The sequence below is a fragment of the Macaca thibetana genome, chromosome 9, assembly GCF_024542745.1.
Source record: "Macaca thibetana thibetana isolate TM-01 chromosome 9, ASM2454274v1, whole genome shotgun sequence".
Taxonomy (NCBI): Eukaryota; Metazoa; Chordata; class Mammalia; order Primates; family Cercopithecidae; genus Macaca; species Macaca thibetana.
The window spans coordinates 64,640,353-64,659,212 of NC_065586.1; the positions used below are offsets into that span (position 1 = coordinate 64,640,353).

At 50.3% G+C, this 18,860-nt stretch overlaps 3 protein-coding genes and 1 pseudogene across 3 annotated transcripts in view; 2 read left to right on the forward strand and 2 right to left on the reverse strand.

The window, feature by feature from the left end:
• DDX21 (DExD-box helicase 21) overlaps positions 1-18,860 on the reverse strand; it is a 156,966-nt gene that overhangs the window by 134,232 nt on the left and 3,874 nt on the right. The window lies entirely within an intron of this gene.
• Positions 1-18,860, reverse strand: part of DDX50 (DExD-box helicase 50) — a 140,446-nt gene that overhangs the window by 94,786 nt on the left and 26,800 nt on the right. The window lies entirely within an intron of this gene.
• On the forward strand, positions 1,592-4,586 carry LOC126962261 (uncharacterized; annotated as a pseudogene).
• LOC126963170 (uncharacterized protein C5orf60-like) lies at positions 13,525-16,052 on the forward strand. The gene is given in 4 exon segments (XM_050805245.1): positions 13,525-13,749; positions 14,469-14,526; positions 15,027-15,087; positions 15,315-16,052. Coding segments are annotated over 4 exon segments (993 nt in total). The 3' UTR covers positions 15,964-16,052.

Consider the following 18,860-nt stretch of genomic DNA (forward strand, 5'->3'; position numbering starts at 1 on the left):
TCCCCTGTGACTCCGAGGAGACCTACCCAGCTCTGCAGTCCCCAGAGCCCTGGTGTCCATAACCCAAGGAAGGGGAAGAGGCCATGAGAAGATCTTGGGCTTTCTCACTCTCTGAAAATGAGCAACTGAGAAAGAGACTTGACTTTGCTTAGAAGTATAAATAAATGCGACATTTATGCCTATCAAATATTAGAAGCAGTTTGTCTATTTAACACGTGTTAGTATCGGTGTCCCTTGTTATTCAAACTCTCCCTATCAAACTCAAGAATCAAAGTCAGTTAACTTTGTCGACAAATCCCTTTCTCTCTACACCCTTGCTACTCATTGTCTCAAGACCCAAACTTACTGGGACAAGGCGCTGTCCCTCCTGATTCAAGCCTGGTGTCTGCCTCTCACTATGCAAATCAGGAGCCAGAGAGCAGAGGAGAGGGGCGGCTGTGAGTGCACAGACCACACACATGCTTTCTCGGATTGCCCCCCTACCCTACCCCCATTATCTCTATGGGTGTGATGATAAGAAGCTTTCACTTTTCCAGTGAGTTACTGTGCTGCTTTGACTTTCACAAGCATTGTCACCTTGATGGATTTTTGTAAATACAGCTGTCAGTGGATGCCTCTTGCCCCCATCTCAGGAACCATAACCCAGATTCCCAAAGGGGAGCTTGACCACATGGATGGAAACTGAGGCCCTCAGAGAGACCATCAGCCTTGATCCCTTGCTCCTATTCAAAGATCTCAACATTACTGGAGCCTTCCTTGGGGCAGCCGGACATTCCTGTGTTGATGAAGCACCCACTCACGTGCCATGGGAACTTTGTAGATTTTATCATGGTGCAAACAACTCCCTATGAGGCCCTCAGTGCCCAGGGTCCATTGTTGGGTGCTTTTGAGGGTGGGAGGTGGAGGTGTTTCCATTTTGCTTGGGGGATCAGCATCACCCTTTCTTTCTCCTTTTCCTCTGGGCTGGTGCTCAGATGGTGAGAGCACTGTGCTGATGAGGTGGGCCCTGGGGTGGAACCCATGGCCCCCTCTGACTCCCAGGAGACCTGGCCAACTGCAGCGGCCCCCGTGGACCAGCAGAGGGACAAGAAAGGAGCTGACGTGGAGTAGCTGAGGCCCACTAGGGGCTCCTGCAGAGTCCATCCGCCTGTGGACAGCAGCTCAGGGCTTCAGCTGCTTCCGGAGAGGAAGCACCTCTTCCTAGACTGAAGTATTGTTTTGGTTAAAAAAAAAAAAAAAAAACTTGACTTTTTTCATCTTGGTGTAAATTTTTGTTTGTACCAATGTGTTAGTTGTGACAGTTACCACTATTTGTTTTTTGTTTTTTTTTCTTTTTACATTTTTGAAATTATTTATAGAAATGGGCTCTTGTTACGTTGCCCAGGCTGGTTTCAGACTCCTGGCCTCAGTGGTCCTCCCACCTTGGCCTCCCAAAGTGCTGGGACTGCAGGTGTGAGCTGTGGCACCTGGCCTGTTTTTCTTTATTACTACATATATTATATGGAGCCTTAAAGCCTCCTGGAGTGAGAGCTAGTTCATAACCACACTGTTTGGAGACAAGAGAACTACCTGGAATTCTTGTTCTCTAAAGATGTGGAATTATCATCCCAACAACAGCCGTCCTTCACTCTGTCTGGGGACCCTCAGGTGTGGTCCATCCATACCCTTAGTGTTTACCTCCGTCCTTGGTACACTTAGGTGTGGCCCATCCAGCCCCTCAGTGTTTCCCTCGGTCCTGGGGTCGCTCAGGTGTGGCCTATCCATACCCTCAGTGTCTCCTTCTGTCCTGGTGACCCTCAGGTGTGGTCCATCCATCCCCTCAGTGTTTCCCTCGGTCCTGGTGTCGCTCAGGTGTGATCCATCCCCTTAGTGTTTTACCTCCCACTTTCTCTACGTTTTGTTTCCAATCTTCCCACACAGGTGGAGAGAAGAGGAGATCCCATTGCCTGTGAGGAGGACACGGCTCCTGGGTGGGCCCTGCAGATTGTGAAGTTCAAGTCACAGCTCCCGGGGAGGTCTCTGTGTGTAAAGAACGTGGGGGCGAGACAGATGCAGGAACCACACTCTGCCCTGCTCTGTACCTCTGAGTGTTGATCCAGCTGCCTTGTGACCAGAACACTTAGAAGAACCATGGACCTTGCAAGAGGGCAGGTTTGGAGAGTGAGATGAGCACGCTTGAGGGATTAAAGTGTAACTTGAACCACTGCCTTGCAAACTGCGTGAGGGCGTGCAGGTGTGTGTCTGTGGGTGTGTGTGTGCTGGGAGGATGTTTAGCAGCCTCACGGAGGAGTAACTAACACACAAGAGAACAAGGCTCGGTGTGGTGGCTCACGCCTGTAATCCCAGCACTTTGGGAGACTGAGGTGGGTGGATCACCTGAGGTCGGGAGTTCGAGACCCACCTGACCAACATGGTGAAACCCCATTTCCACTAAAAATACAAAAAATTAGCCAGGAGTAGTGGTGGGTGCCTGTAATCCCAGCTACTCTGGAGGAGGAGGCAGGAGAATCACTTGAACCCGGGAGGTGGAGATTGCAATGAGCCAAGATTGTGCCACTACACTCCAGCCTGGGCAACAAGAGCGAAATTCCATCTCAAAAAAAAAAAAAAATTTGATCAATTTTGACACACGTACATACCTGCAAAACCATGACCATAGTCAAGATCAGGAGCATCACGACTCCCAAAGCTTCCTCATGCTTCTTTGGAATCCCTCCCTGCAGCCCCTCCCACCCTATCCCATCTCAAGGAGCCACTGATTTGCTTTCTGTCACAGTCAGTAGATGTGCAATTTCCTTAATATCATTTCTGAGCCCGGGAGGCAAATACTTTCTTTTTAGTGGGTGGACATTTCGTGGCATGTTTAAGCTTTTGAATTCAGAGCGTGAGAGAATGAGAAAGAAAAGGCTGGTCTGGGTCACTCCTAAGAGGCCTGGCCCTAACCACTGCCCCAGCGTGGCTCACGTGCCCTGGAGCCCCTATGCACAGGACAGCCCTGACTGCCCTTCTACAAGCTTTGTAGCTCCCCCATTACCTTTCCTGGACCAGCTGGTACAATCTCAAACTTTTCACCAATTCTGACATCTCAACAACTCACGCCAGAGACAGGAGGTGTGGGAACCAGCAGCTGCGACCTCACCTCTGGTCCCCGGAACACTGAGCTGTTAAACGTAAGGTACGTCTTTCTTTTTCCCTTCCCAGGGAGAATGCTCTGCTCTTCTTCCCGCTGGATCCCTCCTCTACCTGCTTCTCTCCCACCTCCTGCAGCCCCTGGAGCCCCATGGCGAGGCAGGCAGACTCATCTGTACCCTCATTCTGTTTGCAGAACCACATCTCTGGCCTGGCTTTGCCCAAGGACACCACACCTTCTCCATTCCTCATGCCCTGTCCCTGTGGGCAGGTGGGACTGGGATGGGCACCCACCTGGCCCACAACGGCATCAGGCCCACTCTCTCTAATGCAGGAAGAGTTCCAGACACCGGGAGTCATAGAAATTGTCCTCATCCCGATCATCTCCTGACTTGGCAAATGATGATGAAGACAGTTTTCCCACAAGATAGGCATCGCCTCTGGGACAGTGCCTCGTTTATTTTCTAGCACAAAATAGACATTGGAACAGTGGGGCTTTATAGGCATATGGAGATTTTTAAGGCTCCTTAGGGGGCAGGTAAAAATTTCTTCAATAAGACAAACAAAGCACTATCCCAAAAGAAAATGATTGATACACTGGGTGATAGTAAAATTAAGAATTTTTTCATCAATAAGAGAGTAAAAACATGGGACCGGGTGTGGTGACTCATGCTGTAATTCCAGCACTTTGGAAGGCCAAGGTGGGGGGTATCACTTGAGGTCAGGAGTTAGAGAACAGCCTGAGCAACTTAGCAAGACCTTGTCTCTACCAAAAATGAAAAATTAGCTGGGTGTGGTGGTGCACACCTGTGGTCCCAGATACTTGGGAGGCTGAGGCAGGAGGATCATTTGAGCCTGGGAGGTTGAGGCTGCAGTGAGCCATGAGTGTGCCACGGCACTCCAGCCTGGGTGACAGGGTGAGACTCTGTCTCTTAAAAAAAAAAAAAAAAAAGAGGTGAGTAATGGAGGAGGGTGAAAAGATAAGTCACAGGTAGAGTATAAAGAGAATTCCTACAAATTAAAATGAAAAATGCATGCAGGGCTTAATACCTAGGTGACGGGTTGCTAAGTGCAGCAAACCACCATGGCACACATTTACCTATGTAACAAACCTGCACATTCTGTACATGTATCCCAGAACTTGAAGTAAAATAATTTTTTTTTTTTTTGAGACGGAGTCTCGCTCTGTCGCCCAGGCTGGAGTGCAGTGGCCGGATCTCAGCTCACTGCAAGCTCCGCCTCCCGGGTTTACGCCATTCTCCTGCCTCAGCCTCCTGAGTAGCTGGGACCACAGGCGCCCGCCACCTCGCCCGGCTAGTTTTTTGTATTTTTTAGTAGAGACGGGGTTTCACCGTGTTAGCCAGGATGGTCTCGATCTCCTGACCTCGTGATCCGCCCGTCTCGGCCTCCCAAAGTGCTGGGATTACAGGCTTGAGCCACCGCGCCCGGCCAAATTTTTTTTTTTAATTAAGAAAAAAGCTGGCAGACCAATAGGACAATGGGTGAAAGAAATGAAGCGAGACAAAAAAGGGAAGGAAGAAAGGGAGGGAGGGGCCGGGCGTGGTGGCGGGCTCAAAAAAAAAAAAAAAAGAGAAAGAAAGAAAGGGAGGGAGGAGGGAGGAATGGAGAGGAAAAAACAAATGAACATCCAAATGGCCAAAAAGCATATAAAACATGCTCAACCTCATAAGCCATCAAATTTAAACCACAATGAGAAACCAATATTACACCTACCGGAATGGTTAAAATTAAAAACACTGTTGATACCAAGTTTGGGCAAGAATGTGGAGTAACTGAAACTTTATATACTACTATTGGGAATGTAAAATAGCACAACTACTTTGGAAAACCCTTGAGTAATACCTACTAAAGGAGACCACACCTGTGACCCCCACATTCCACTCCTATGCATAGACCCAAAAGAATTGTGCACTGTACATGTGTTCACCAAATGATGTGCACTAGAATGTTCATATCAGCACCACTCACAATAGCCCCAACTTCCAACAGGAGAATGGATAAGTACCTCTCAGTATATTTATAGAGTAAAATTCTTACAGCACTGAAAATGGATTAACAGCTGCCATGCACAGTTGGTGAATCTCAGCAACATAATGTTGAGCAGAAGAAGCCAGACACAAATGAATGCATACTGCACGATTCTATTTCTGTGAAACAGGCAAAAGAAACATCTGGTGAGAAGTTGGGAAAGCGATTATCTTAGTGCTGTTGGGGAGGATGGCTCTGGTAATATTCTACTTCTTGATCTGAGGTCTGGTGTCCCAGACGTAGTCACTCTATGATAATTTACCTAGCTGCCCTCTGGGGATTGGTGGCTTCTCTGTATGAATATTACACTTCAATTAAATAGTCAACAACAAAAATCTAACAATCAAATTAAGAAGTGAGCAAGGCCAGGCGCAGTGGCTCACACCTGTAATCCTAGCACTTTGAGAGGCTGAGGCGGGCAGATTACCTGAGGTCAGGAGTTCGAGACCAGCCTGGCCAACATGGTGAAACCCCATCTCTACTAAAAATACAAAAATTAGCTGGGCGTGGTGGCGTGTGCCTGTAATCCCAGCTACTTGGGAGGCTGAGGCAGGAGAATCACTTAAACCCGGGAGGTTGAGGTTGCAGTGAGCCCAGATCACGCCACTGCACTCCAGCCTGGGTGACAGAGCGAGACTCTGTCTTAAAAAAAATAATGAAATAAAATAAGCAAAGGACTTGAATAGACATTTCTCCATAATCAGCATCACTAATCATTAGGGAGATGGAAAAATGACAACGAGATACCATTTCACTCCTACTACATTGACTAGTATCAAAGAAAACCCAGAAAATAACGAACGTTGGTGAGGATGTGGAGAAACTGGAACCCTTGTGCACTGCTGGTGGGAATGTAAAATAGTGCCGCCCCTCTAGAAAACAGTATGGGGGTTCCTCAAGAAATTATACATAGGGACGCTCTAAGAATTCCACTTCTGGGTGTATATCCCCCCAAAATTGAAAGCAAGGAAATAAAGAGACACTCGCCCATCCCTGTCGATAGCAGTGTTATTCACAATAGATAAAAGGTGGGAGCAATTCGGCCAGGTGCAGTGGCTCATGTCTGTAATCCCAGCACTTTGGGAGACCGATGTGGGTGGATCATGAGGTCAGGAATTCGAGATCAGTCTGACCAACATAGTGAAACTCCATCTCTACTAAAAATACAACAACAACAACAAAAAAAAAAAAACGGCCAGGTGCAGAGTGGCTCACGCCTATAATCCCAATACTTTGGGGGGTCAAGGCGGGCAGATCACCTGAGATCAGGAGTTTGAGACCAGCCTGGCCAGCACCTGTCTCTACTAAAAATACAAAAAAAATTAGCTGGGCATGGTGGTGGGAGCCTGTAATCCAAGCTACTTGGGGGGCTGAGGCAGGAAAATAATTTGAACCCGGAAGGTGGAGGTTGCAGTGAGCTCAGATTGCTCCATTGCACTCCAGCCTGGGCAACAAAAGTGAGACTCCATCTCAACAGAAAAACAACCAACCAACCAAAAAAATTAGCCAGGTGTCGGGGCACGCACCTGTAATCCCAACTGCTCAGGAGGCTGAGGCAGGAGAATCGCTTAAACCCAGGAGGCAGAGGTTGCAGTGGAAGAGAAACCTGCAGAGACGCTGGCTGTGTCTAGACCAAGAGCGGGCCTGTCCTGGTGCACACGATAAAGTGTTCAAGGCAGTTTATTAAAGTAAAAGAGAAAATACGACCTCTGTGTTAGTTTCCTGTGGCTGCTGTAACAAGCTACCACAGGCCTGGGGGTTCACAGCAACAGAAACTTATTCCCTCACAGTCCCGGGGGCCAGAAGACAGAAATCAAGGCCTGGAGAAGGCAGGGCCATGCTCCCTCCTGAGGCTCTCGGGGAGGAGCCTCCTGGCCTCTTCCGGCCTCCGGCGGCTGCCCTGGCATTCCTGCGCTGTGGCTGCATCTCCAAGACCTGCTCCGTCTTTCACAGGGCCTTGTTGCTTGTGCAGCTCTGGGTCGAAGCTCCCTTGGACTCTCTCTTCTAGGGCATTTAGGGCCTGCCTGGATGACTCAGGATACGCTCCTCCTCTCAGGGTCTCTCTCTAATCACGTCTTTTGCCATTCCAGCTGATGCTCGCGGGCTCCAGGGCTCAGACACGGGTGTATCTGTGGAGCCATGATCGGCCTACCATAACCTCCAAGTCATTCGAAAGAGGAAGGGGAATACGAAAACTGAGTCTCTCTACTAGAAGTTAGGAAAGGAGACATAAAATAGAAGTTCAGAAAAGCCAGAACAAAAAATTAAGTGGTAGAAATAATTCTCATAGATCAATAAAAACGAGAACCATAAATGTACAGAACAGAGCCCACTTACAGAGGAGGAGGGAGGCTCAGGTGTGAAGGACATGACCAGGGGACACGCTGCTGAGTGGCCCCATCCCCATCCAGGCCACAGACTGTCCCCAGGGACCCCTGGGCCACATAAGCAGAAGCTAGAGGGCGTGGGCCTCTTGGGCCGGGAGTCTCAGAGCCTGTGATGGTTAATTTCATGGGTCTGCATAACTGGCCCACAGAGGGCAGACATTTGGCCAAACATTATTCTAGGTGTGTGTGAGGAAGTTCTAGGTGAGGTTAACACTTGAACCAGTGGATTGCAAAGCAGACGGCCCTCCCCAGTGTGGGCGGCCCCTACAATCCATCAAAGACCTGAGCAGAACACAAAAGCCAGGTAGGAGAAAAATCATTCTGGGTTTGGTGATAGGGTGCTCGCATGTGGCCGTTGTGAAGGATGCTCCAGGGGACACAAAGGCTCTGGTGTCTGGGAGGAGCTCAGGGATGGATGATAGAGACCCAAAGGACCCTACGGAGGTCTTCGGGACTGATGATGGCATGGAGGCCAGAGGAGCTGGGGGAGCCTGTGGGGACACATGGAAGCTGGTGGGAGAAGCTTTCCCACGTCCCCCACATGGCCAGTGGTTCCTGGCAGGTGCTCGTTTGTACACTGGCCCCGGGCAGTCTTCGCGTGGAAGGTGATGGGAGCTGCCCTCCCTAGGGAGCTTCCTCAGGCGCCTGCAGGAGACAGGAGCACAGGCTGCTGCCAGGAGCACTGGGCACCTGTGGTCCAGGCCCCTCCACGGCTCCCCACGCTGACTTCACAAAGCTCTGCCTACCCCTGCCCCACAGCTTTAGCGACATCACAGCTGTGATCTCCCCTCTCAGATCAGCCCCAGGCCCTGGGGTGGCATCCTAGGTCCTGGTAGGAAGGAGGACATGGGAGAGAAGGGGAGAGAGCCTCACTTTTCCAGCAGGAGAGTGTGGTCCTTAGCGTTCTCCAGTTCTTTCAAGAGACTTCTACAAGCTGGAAAGCAGGAGATGGGTTATGGTGGTGAGGGAGGGATTAACACTTGAATTAGTGGACTGCAAAGCAAAGGCACTCAGTCTGGCCAGAAGGGGGTGACTACCTCCCACAGGCCCTCGAGTGGTGGGTGCATAACAGGCCAGCCTCTCCTGGCTGGGCTTTCCCCTGGGTAAAATGAGGTGGGAGCACTGGCCAGCAGATGAGGGCAGAATCCCACCCTCCTGGCTCCACAAAAGGACAGAGCCCTGTACAGCAAAGACTTCAGGAGGTGGCCAGATGCAGTGGCTCACACCTGTAATCCCAGCACTTTGGGAGGCCAGGGCAGGCAGATCACCTGAGGTCAGGAGTTCAAGGGCAGCCTGGCCAACATGGTGAAACCCCATCTCTACTAAAAATATGAAAAATTAGCTGGGTGTGGTGGTGGGCACTTATAATCTCAGCTACTCCAGAAGCTGATGAAGGAGAATCGCTTGAATCAGGGAGGTGGAGGTTGCAGTGAGCCGAGATTGCGCCGCTGCACTCCAGCCTGGGCGACAGAGCAAGACTCCATCTCCAAAAAAAAAAAAAGACTCCAGGAGGCGTTGACCCTGGGAGTTTTTCTCCAGCCTCATAGCCCATCTTGCGTGCAAGTGACAACATGTAGCTTTCCTTTTGTGAGGGGACCCTGTGGGATTCACTCCCTTTTCCTATTTCCTCCTGGGTGAAGCCTTGTGTGTCGGGACAATGTGGGGTCAGGGACTGTCTGGGTGACCCTGGCGAGCCTCTCCTTATGGAGTTCTAGGAGCCATCAGGGCAAGGGGAGCACACCCAGGACGGCCGCCCCCAGGGGTGTTTGGATACAGACCAGGAGCAGGCTGCTTTGTGATGGTGAGGGGAGGTGATGAGACTCCCCCGAGAGGCTCCCTTGGGCGCTGGAAAGATGGGACATGGGGAACTGCCTCCTGCCTGGACCAGCTGATGCCCAGAGCCACTCCTTTGGGTCCTCATCCCTCCTTCCAGGCAGTGGGGACGTGGGTTTCCAGGGGAATCCAGGCCTTTAGGGAGAGTGGGAATCTGACTTTGATCTTGCAGCTCTGCACTTTTCCTGCACATTTGCTGATTAGTTTATGTCTGCCAGGGGCTCAGGGCCAGGGCTAAGTCCCAGGGTCTTAGGGTAGGAAAGATGATTCCTCAGATTTTCTGCAGGCATTTGAGCATAGTAGAAAGATCAGTGGAGCCTCCAGTGAAACTTGGCAGATTGAGCACTTCATTTATTTTCACTCTCCCAGGATCCTTCCCAAATTATCATAAATAAATAGAGAATTCTGAAACCTACAAGGAAAAATACAGCAAAAGAACAATGAATCGGCCGGGCACGATGGCTCAAGCCTGTAATCCCAACACTTTGGGAGGCTGAGACGGGCGGATCATGAGGTCAGGAGATCGAGACCATCCTGGCTAACACGGTGAAACCCCGTCTCTACTAAAAAATACAAAAAACTAGCCAGGCGAGGTGGCGGGCGCCTGTAGTCCCAGCTACTCGGGAGGCTGAGGCAGGAGAATGGCGTAAACCTGGGAGGTGGAGCTTGCAGTGAGCTGAGATCCGGCCACTGCACTCCAGCCTGGGTGACAGAGCGAGACTCCGTCTCAAAACAAAACAAAACAAAACAAAACAAAAAAACAAAAAAAAACAATGAACCAGTTTCAAAGCCTAGGAGGAGAAGCCATAGGATAACTGAAAGCAACACCCTGTGGGACTGGAGAGCAGACGGTTTGGTAGAAACAGCACCCAGTCCCACAGAAGGAACTTGAGGAGAAGCAAGGTGACCGAGCCAGCAGAGCCGGGACCCAGACCCCCACCCCAGCCTGTGGGAGCTGCAGGTGTGTTCTGGGAACACACTGTTCTGTCCCTTCTATTTTTCTCATTTTATAAACTCTGGTTCTAGAAACAACTCACCTGCAGCCAGCTGGCTGGACCAGCATGTGGTAATGGGGCTGGACTATTTACAGCCCTACTTACAGGCTGTACCACGGCCACCTCCCAGCACGGTGCTCAGCTACGAGGTCAAAATAAGGTAGAGCCAGCTGGGTGAGGTGGGGCAGGGGGACGGGAGCTGTACACACAAGTGCTGGGGGCTCAGGGGCTCAATACTGTCCAGGGTCGGGGCTGTAAAGATGGCCAGTGTGGCGCCTGTGTCACGGGGAGGAAGCCTGCAGGGAAAATGTCATTCTCATCACATCACATCACACCAAGGGTATCTGTTATTAACATGGCTTATTGCTTTTTAAAAAAAATTTTTTTTTTTTTGAGACGGAGTCTCCCTCTGTCGCCCAGGCTGGAGTGCAGTGGCGTGATCTGGGCTCACTGCAAGCTCCACCTCCTGGGTTCACGCCATTCTCCTGCCTCAGCCTCCCGAGTAGCTGGGTCTACAGGTACCCGCCACCTTGCCCGGCTAGTTTTTTTGTATTTTTTTTAGTAGAGACAGGGTTTCACCGTATTAGCCAGGATGGTCTCGATCTGCTGACCTCGTGATCTGCCCATCTCGGCCTCCCAAAGTGCCGGGATTACAGGCTTGAGCCACCGCACCCGGCCTTAAAAAAATTTTAGATTCAGTAGGTACACGTGCAGGGTTGTTACATGGATAAACTGTGTGGTACTGAGGTTTGGGCTTCTAGTGAACCTGTCACTTAAATAGTGAACACAGTATCTAACAGGTAGTTTTTCAGCCCTTCCCCTGCTCCCGCTCTCCCCACTTTTTGAGTTCTCAGTCACTTTTTTTTTTTTGAGACGGAGTCTCTCGCCCAGGCTGGAGTGCAGTGGCGTAATCTCGGTGCCCTGCAACCTCGGCCTCCCGGGTTCAAGTGATTCTCTTGCCTCAGCCTCCTGAGTAGCTGGGATTACTTTGGGAGGCTGAGACGGGCGGATCATGAGGTCAGGAGATCGAGACCATCCTGGCTAACACGGTGAAACCCCGTCTCTACCACACTCAGCTAATTTTTGTATTTTTAGAAGAGACGGGGTTTCACCATGTTGGCCAGGCTGGTATTGAACTCTGGACCTCAAGTGATCTGCCCGACTCGGCCTCCCAAAGAGCTAGGATTACAGGTGTGAGCCACCGCGCCCGGTCCGTGGTCCATGGTTTTAAATATATCAGTGACACCTATAAACTGATGATTCCCACATTTAAATTTCTAGCCAAAGCTCTTGGCCAATTTCTAGATTGTTCCCATGCTTCCGCAGCTTCTAGTGCCACTGGTATGTCTAAGGCCGTCTTACATTAAAGATCAAAAGATTTCTGAAGCCCCCACAAGACTCACATCCAACTCCTCCCCCAGTGTTTCCATCTCAGTCAAAGTAGCATCCTTCCCCCTCTTCCCCACCCACCCTGCAATTTACCCAGTTCCCTGGCCCCAGTTTCTCTCAGTGTCCACATGAGCAAGACCAGCTGGCTTTTATCTTCAAAATGTATCCCGAACCTGTGCAGTATTACCACCCGAGTCCAAGCAACCCGCAACCATACCTATCTGGATTCTTGTAACTGTTTCCTACCTGGCATCTCTGCTGCTACTCTTGCCCCTGCTCTCCCCCATAATCTTTACATGGGTTTTTTAAAATAGGTAAATCAGACCATGCCACTTCCCTTCCCAGAGCCCTGTGGTGGTTTCTCATCATTAGAATAAAGAGCTCTCCTGATCCAGGCCTTGCTTAGCTTTCTGACTTCCTCGTTTTATTTTATTTTTATTTATTTATTTGTTTTTCTGAGACGGAGTCTAGCTCTGTCATCGCCCAGGTTGGAGTGCAGTGGCGCAATATTGGCTCACTGCAAGCTCTGCCTCCCGGGTTCACGCCATTCTCCTGCTTCGGCCTCCAGAGTAGCTGGGACTACAGGCGCCTGCCACCACGCCCAGCTAATATTTTTGTATTTTTTAGTAGAGACCGGGATTCACCGGGTTAGCCAGGATGGTCTCGATCTCCTGACCTCGTGATCCTCCTGCCTTGGCTTCCCAAAGTGCTGGGATTACAGGCGTGAGCCCCTGCACCTGGCCCTGACTTCCTTTTCTAATGCTGGCGACAGTTAGAGGTGAGCACCCTGTGAAGACGTGGGCCCTCTATTAGGTGGAGGGGAGGGGAGGAAAGGGAGGCAGGGAGGGAGGGAAGAAAGGGAGAAAACACCAACAACTCAAAGAAGAATCACCATATAAACAACCTGTGCCTGTCAGGAATGTGCATCTTGCCTGCTATTATCTTATAGTTGAGACATGAAGTGGACTGACAAATTTGTGGGTTCTTGTTATGAGGAATTGACCTAGGTTGATATTCATTCTGCCAGAGCCACTGGAATTTGTAGCCTCTGAAAAGAGTTGTGCTATTTGGCAAAACCTGAATTGGGCATCACTTATCTTCATGTGCTTAGCCAAAGCCCTAGAGAAACATTTTTGAGGCCAGGCACAGGAGGCTCACGCCTGTAATCCCAAGCACCCTGGGAGGGTGAGGCGGGTAGATCACGAGGTCAGGAGTTCGAGACCAGCCTGGCCAAGATGGTGAAACCCCATCTCCACTAAAAATAAAAAAAATTAGCCAGGCGTGGTGGCAGGTGCCTATAATTCCAGCTACTTGGGAGGCTGAGGTAGAGAATTGCTTGAACCTGGGAGGCAGAGGTTGCAGTGAGCAGGTAGAGGAGACACTAGAGCAATAATCCCTGGAAATAACAGGAATTTCAGGGACAAATCCAGATCCTCAAAAACTGTGAAATTGAGGGAGCCTGAGCAGATCTCCAAGGAACCAGGTACCATCTGTGTGCCAGGGTGACAGGATGGAAAACAGACCAGGTCTGTCTCTGACAGGTTGAGCAGGTGGAGTGGGAAGGAGGGATGTAGAAGACCAGGAGGGTGAAGGGAACTGCAGGGGTGGGTGGTGGTGGGTGGGGCTGGACCTCAGTCTCCTCCTCCTACTGCCCACCCCACCCACCCTTAGGAGCCCTTTGTGAGGGGGAGGCCCCAGCTCTGTGATGTGGGCCTGGGCCCCAATAAATAGTCCCAGAGGGGATGCCCAGGGCTCAGTAGACTGAGGGCAGCAGTGCAGTTGACATGGATATTCTCTTTCCTCTGAACAGTGTTCTTGACACAGAGCTGTGCTGGAGCCCCATTCCTGAGATCATCCATTTCATCCTCTTCGTTGCGTTTAGCCTGATGTTCCTGATCATCTTACGCCCCTACTTTACCCCCAGGGAGCCATCCTCAGGGCCTCCCAGAGAGGAGAACAGCAAGAATGTAAGGAGCCCTCAGCCCACACCCAGCAGAGAATGATTCTGTTTTTCCTGCTCTCTTTTCCACTTTTCCAAATCAACCAGAGGCGCTCCTGTGATGGGAAATCTCATCATCCCTCTAGGGACGGCAGGGCAGGCAGGGGTTGGAGTGGGCCTAGGATTTCCATCCCCAGCTCCCAGACCATCTGTGGGGGTGCACGGGAGGCATCACAGCAAAAACAAACCCCGGGACTCAGCGGCGAGGACCCGGTCATGAGAGGGGTGAGGTCGTTGTGGGAGGACAGGCCCTGAGCCCGGGCTCATCAGCCGCCTTCCCGGGCAGGTACCTCGGGTCCCAGCCTCTGTGTGTGGTGCTCTGGGGCTGTGCTGAGCCCGAGAGCCCTTACCTGAGACTGGAGTCGCCTCTGGCCTCCTCGGAAGCAGAATCCTCCCTGCCAGCTCAGAGGCACCTGCAGACCCAAGTGTGTGTGTTTCACAAGCAGCGGAACAGGGACTGAGGACGCCCAGGGTGGGCCTCACATAGAAAACCCCTCCGTGCTTTTCAAAGAAGGAAACCAGAAAAGGTTATTATGCACTTCAGAAACGAGTGAAAGGAAACGGAAGCACACAGGGCTCCGTGAGCTGAGTGGAGAAAGTGTGTCATTCACGAGCACTGTGGGTCCGCAGCTGTGGGGACAGGAGACTGAGACCTGGCCTGCACCCTCACTCTTTCTTGTCTCTCAGGATCGAGCTGAAGTGGGGGAATGGATAAGGATCAGAAATAGGTATATCACTTCGAAAGGTAAGGCTCTGAGGGTCCCCGAAGCCCCAGAGATCACAGCTTCACCTGTTCCTAGGAACAAGCACCAAGTCTCCTAGGAAGTCATTTGCAGAGGCCTGATGGGGAAGCTCCTGCTAGGGCAATTGGAACCCGGGATCCATCTCCGATTCCCTGCCGGGATGAAGTCATGGGGTCCAGGGAGTGGGTGTTGTCCAGGAGGGGACTATGTGGGGAAGGGGACCAGTGACTGCGTGGACCTGCAGGAGGGGCTCCAGGTCCATGTGGCAGCTGTTTAACATGGCTGAGTCCTCTTTGAGACTCAGGAAGTACTTTGTAAATGACAAAGTGCTGCCCCCCGGCACCTGGCTATCACTCTTGGGGCCATGTGGCCTTGGACAGGGATGCTGGGACTCCAGAGTCTAATCCCCGATCCTGGCGTCTCTCCTACGGGTACACGGACTCAGCCTCCTATAAATCCCAGTTCCCTCCCTCGCCACCATAACCCATCTCCTGCTTTCCAGATTACAGAATTCTCTTGAAAGAAGTGGAGAACCTTGAGGTCTACGCTTTCCTGCTGAAAAAGTGAGGCTCTTTCCCCTTCTCTCCCATGTCCTTCTTCCTACCAGGGCCTAGGATGCCACCCCAGGGCCTGGGGCTGATCTGGAGGGGAGATCACAGCCATGATGTCACTAAAGCCCTGGGGCAGGGGTAGGCAAAGCTTTGTGAAATCAGCATGGGGAGCCCTGGAGGGGCCTGGACCACAGGTGTCCAGTGCTCCCAGCTGCAGTCTGTGCTCCTGTCTCCTGCAGGTGCCTGAAGGAGCTCCCTAGGGAGGGCAGCTCCCATCACCTTCCATGCCAAGACCACCTGGGGCCAGCGTACAAACAAGCACCTGCTAGGAACCACCGGCCATGTGGGGGGCGTGGGAAAGCTTCTCCCACCAGCTTCCATGTGTCCCTACAGGCTCCCCCGGCTCCTTTGGCCTCCATGCCCTCATCAGTCCCAAAGACCTCCGTAGGATCCTTTGAGTCTCTGTCATCCCTGAGCTCCTCCAAGCCACCAGAGCCTTTGCATCCCCTGAAACACCCTTCATACCGGCCATCTGCCAGCACCCTATCACCAAACCCGACCACCTCCGTAGAATCCTTGGGGTCTCTGTCATCCCTGAGCTCCTCCCAGCGACCACAGCCCTTGCGTCCCCTGGAGTGTCCTTCATACAAGCCACGTGGGCATTCCCCTCCCCGACGACGGAACCCTGGCTGGGTGTCCTGGACTGACTCCATGCAGGCTGATTCCAAAACTGATGTGACAATATGCCCAATGTGCAACACCCCTGAGTGCTCCTGTCTACACAGTTGGTGGGTGCCTTCTAGCCCTCGAGTGATCCAAGGCATTGGTCGCTGCAGTGATCCTGACCTGGGCCTCTCCGGGAGGCAGGAGGGTGCTAGAGCCTGGTGACTCTGCACCTCAACACAGTACCCATTCGAGCACCCTAATCTTCCCACCCAGCCACTAAACGCTTCCTTCTAGGGAGACCTCACATGCAGGCAGCTGGAGGCAGGGGTCCCACTTTCCTCAGCTTGGATGTGCCAATGCTGCTGGATGCACAAGACACCAAAATCCATGGACACAGCACATCCAACATCCACAAACAATTGGGAATCTCTTGAGGACAACTTGGAGGCACATCCCCTCATCCGGGCACCCCACAGATGCTGGAAACGCGTGTTCCAATGGATTGGGAGAGGCGGAGATGGAGCCTGTAAATCTCCTTGGGAGGCTTGGCCCCTACAGAGACCTTTTCCACAGTGCTGCACAGAGACCTCCCACTGCAAAGATTTCCCACAGAGACCTCATGTCTATTCTTCCTTCCTAGAAGATCTGAACTCACTTAGAAAACTGCCAGCACAGGAGGGATAACATCAGCTGTGCCCCTCACTGGACAACCCAGAAACTTTGGGTCATTGTCAACGTTGCAAGGAAGATGCTCAGGAATTGTTGCTCTTTTGCACTGCCATTCTCTCCTAACAGAATTGCAGATTCCACGTGTAGACCTGCAAACTTCTGTTCTCTACGGTTCCCTGACCCACAGTTCAGAGAATCATAATTTTTTTTTTTTAATGGAATCTCACTCTGTTGCTCAGGCTGGAGTGCAGTGGCACCATCTCGGCTCACTTCCACCTCCCAGATTCAAGTCATTCTCCTGCCTCAGCTTCCCAAGTAGCTGGGATTACAGGCACGTGCCACCACACCCAGCTAATTTTTATAATTTTAGTCGAGAGAGGGTTTCACCATGTTGGTAGGCTTGTCTTGAACTCCTGACCTTAAGATATCCACCTGCCTCAGCCTCTCAAAAGTGCTGGGATTATAGGCCTGAGCCACCGCACCCGGCTGAATCATAAATTTTAAACCTGAATAAAATGCTGCCAACCTCCAATGAGAGTAAAATATCTCCTTTGTCCAATTTTAGTTATTGTCTAGTCAAATGCTATCAATATCGTATTTTAAAATTTCATTGGCAACAAGGCCTGAACTAGAGATGGGTGACTTCCTTATTTTGCACATAACTTGTGTCAGCTTTGTGAGGTCTCGTTTTTAAAATGAAGCAACAATCTGAAAATATATGATTTTCAGTCATATAAATGAGTCAAATGTATGGCAGTATTTCTATTTTATCCTATGGCAAAATAATCCTAATTTTAGTATTATTTTATTCCTTAAAATGTAATACCTTCAAATGATATTATCCATGTTTCCAAGATTTGACAAAGTCTTCATGTTCAGCCAACATGGCTTAAGCTGATGAACCACCTAGAAGGATTCTTTTTTTTTTTTGGAGACAGAGTCTCACTCTGTCACCCAAACTGGAGTGCAGTGGTACGATCTCGGCTCACTGCAAACTCCACCTCCCGGGTTCAAGCGATTCTCCTGCCTCAGCCTCCCAAGTACCTGGGATTACTGACCTTGTGATCCGCCTGCCTCGGCCTCCCAAAGTGCTGGGATTACAGGCGTGAGCCACCATGCCCGGCCAAAGGATTCATTTTTTAAATAATCCTAAGAAATGCACATTTTTCCAAGACTCTTGGAGGTCAGGCTTCATTTTATATTCAGTAAAGGGTTAAAGGATGTGATACTTCAGATATTTGGAATCTTAGTAAATTTCTCACTGAATGTACGCTTGACATAGATACACAGCCCATTCAAACTATTGGGAAGAGGCGTCTTACTATCTGAATTGAAGAAAGTGTCCATTTAGTCAACATGTGTATTAGAATAATGAAAGGCCTCACTACTTATATGCCCAGCACTTTCTGAAGGGTGCACTTTGGTGAGACTGTATGTTTCTTGCTGCTCATAAGTAACACATTGTCTTTGGCTTGTTAAAGTCTGCTTTAATATCATCTGTTAAGCATGTGTCACTAGTGAAGTCTCTCAGATTATCCCTCAGGGTGAAAGCATCACACTCCTTTCTTCAAAAGTAGCAAAGTCAACACGAGGGCCCTTGAAGCCAATTTGTTCCAAGAAGAACTTCCCTCCTATTCCTTACAATTACACACTTATACCTATTATATTTTCTACTTTACTCCCTTTAATGTCATTGAATCACAAAATGATGAAATAGTGAGTGTCCTCTAGTACACTATTGGCTTGTATTCTTTTTACAGTGCAACAGATGTTTAATCATCGAACTGGACCAACTAGGAAAGATTTCCATACAAAAAATGCATTACAGAGTAGTGTACCCTTTTTAAACTGACTTTTAAAACAGGGTTAAACTAAATGATCATGTCTTTTGACTTAAAGTTGTTTGGGGTAGCCACAATGTCTGAAAACAGACAACTGTCCATAATAGTTTATTGTTATGACATGTTTAATGTGCTGTCCCTCACTAGGTTGTGCAAAACTGCAATGCACAGTATGCATTAAAGCAACGTTCCCATCATCCGCTGCACCTGCGTCCACCATATATTGCTGCAGATAATTTATGTGTCCAACTTCCAGGGTGTAAACTTATGCCTTTACCCCAGAAGAACTAAACAAGTGGGTTCAATCTATTACAAAAATACTGTCAGTGTTTCCAGACTTCTTTTTTTTTGGAGACAGGGCCTCATACCCAGGCTGGAGTGCAGTGGTGCGTCACAGCTCATTGTAGCCTTGACCTCTTGGGCTCCAACGATCCTCCTGCCTCAGTCTCCCAAGTAGCTGGGACCAACAGGTATGTGCCACCAGGTCTGACTAATTGCTAAATTTTTTTTTTGGTGGAGATTGTGTTGCCCAGGTTAGTCTTGAACTCCTGGCCTCAAGTGATCCTTCCACCTCAGCCTCCCAGAGTGTGGGATTATAGGCATGAGCCA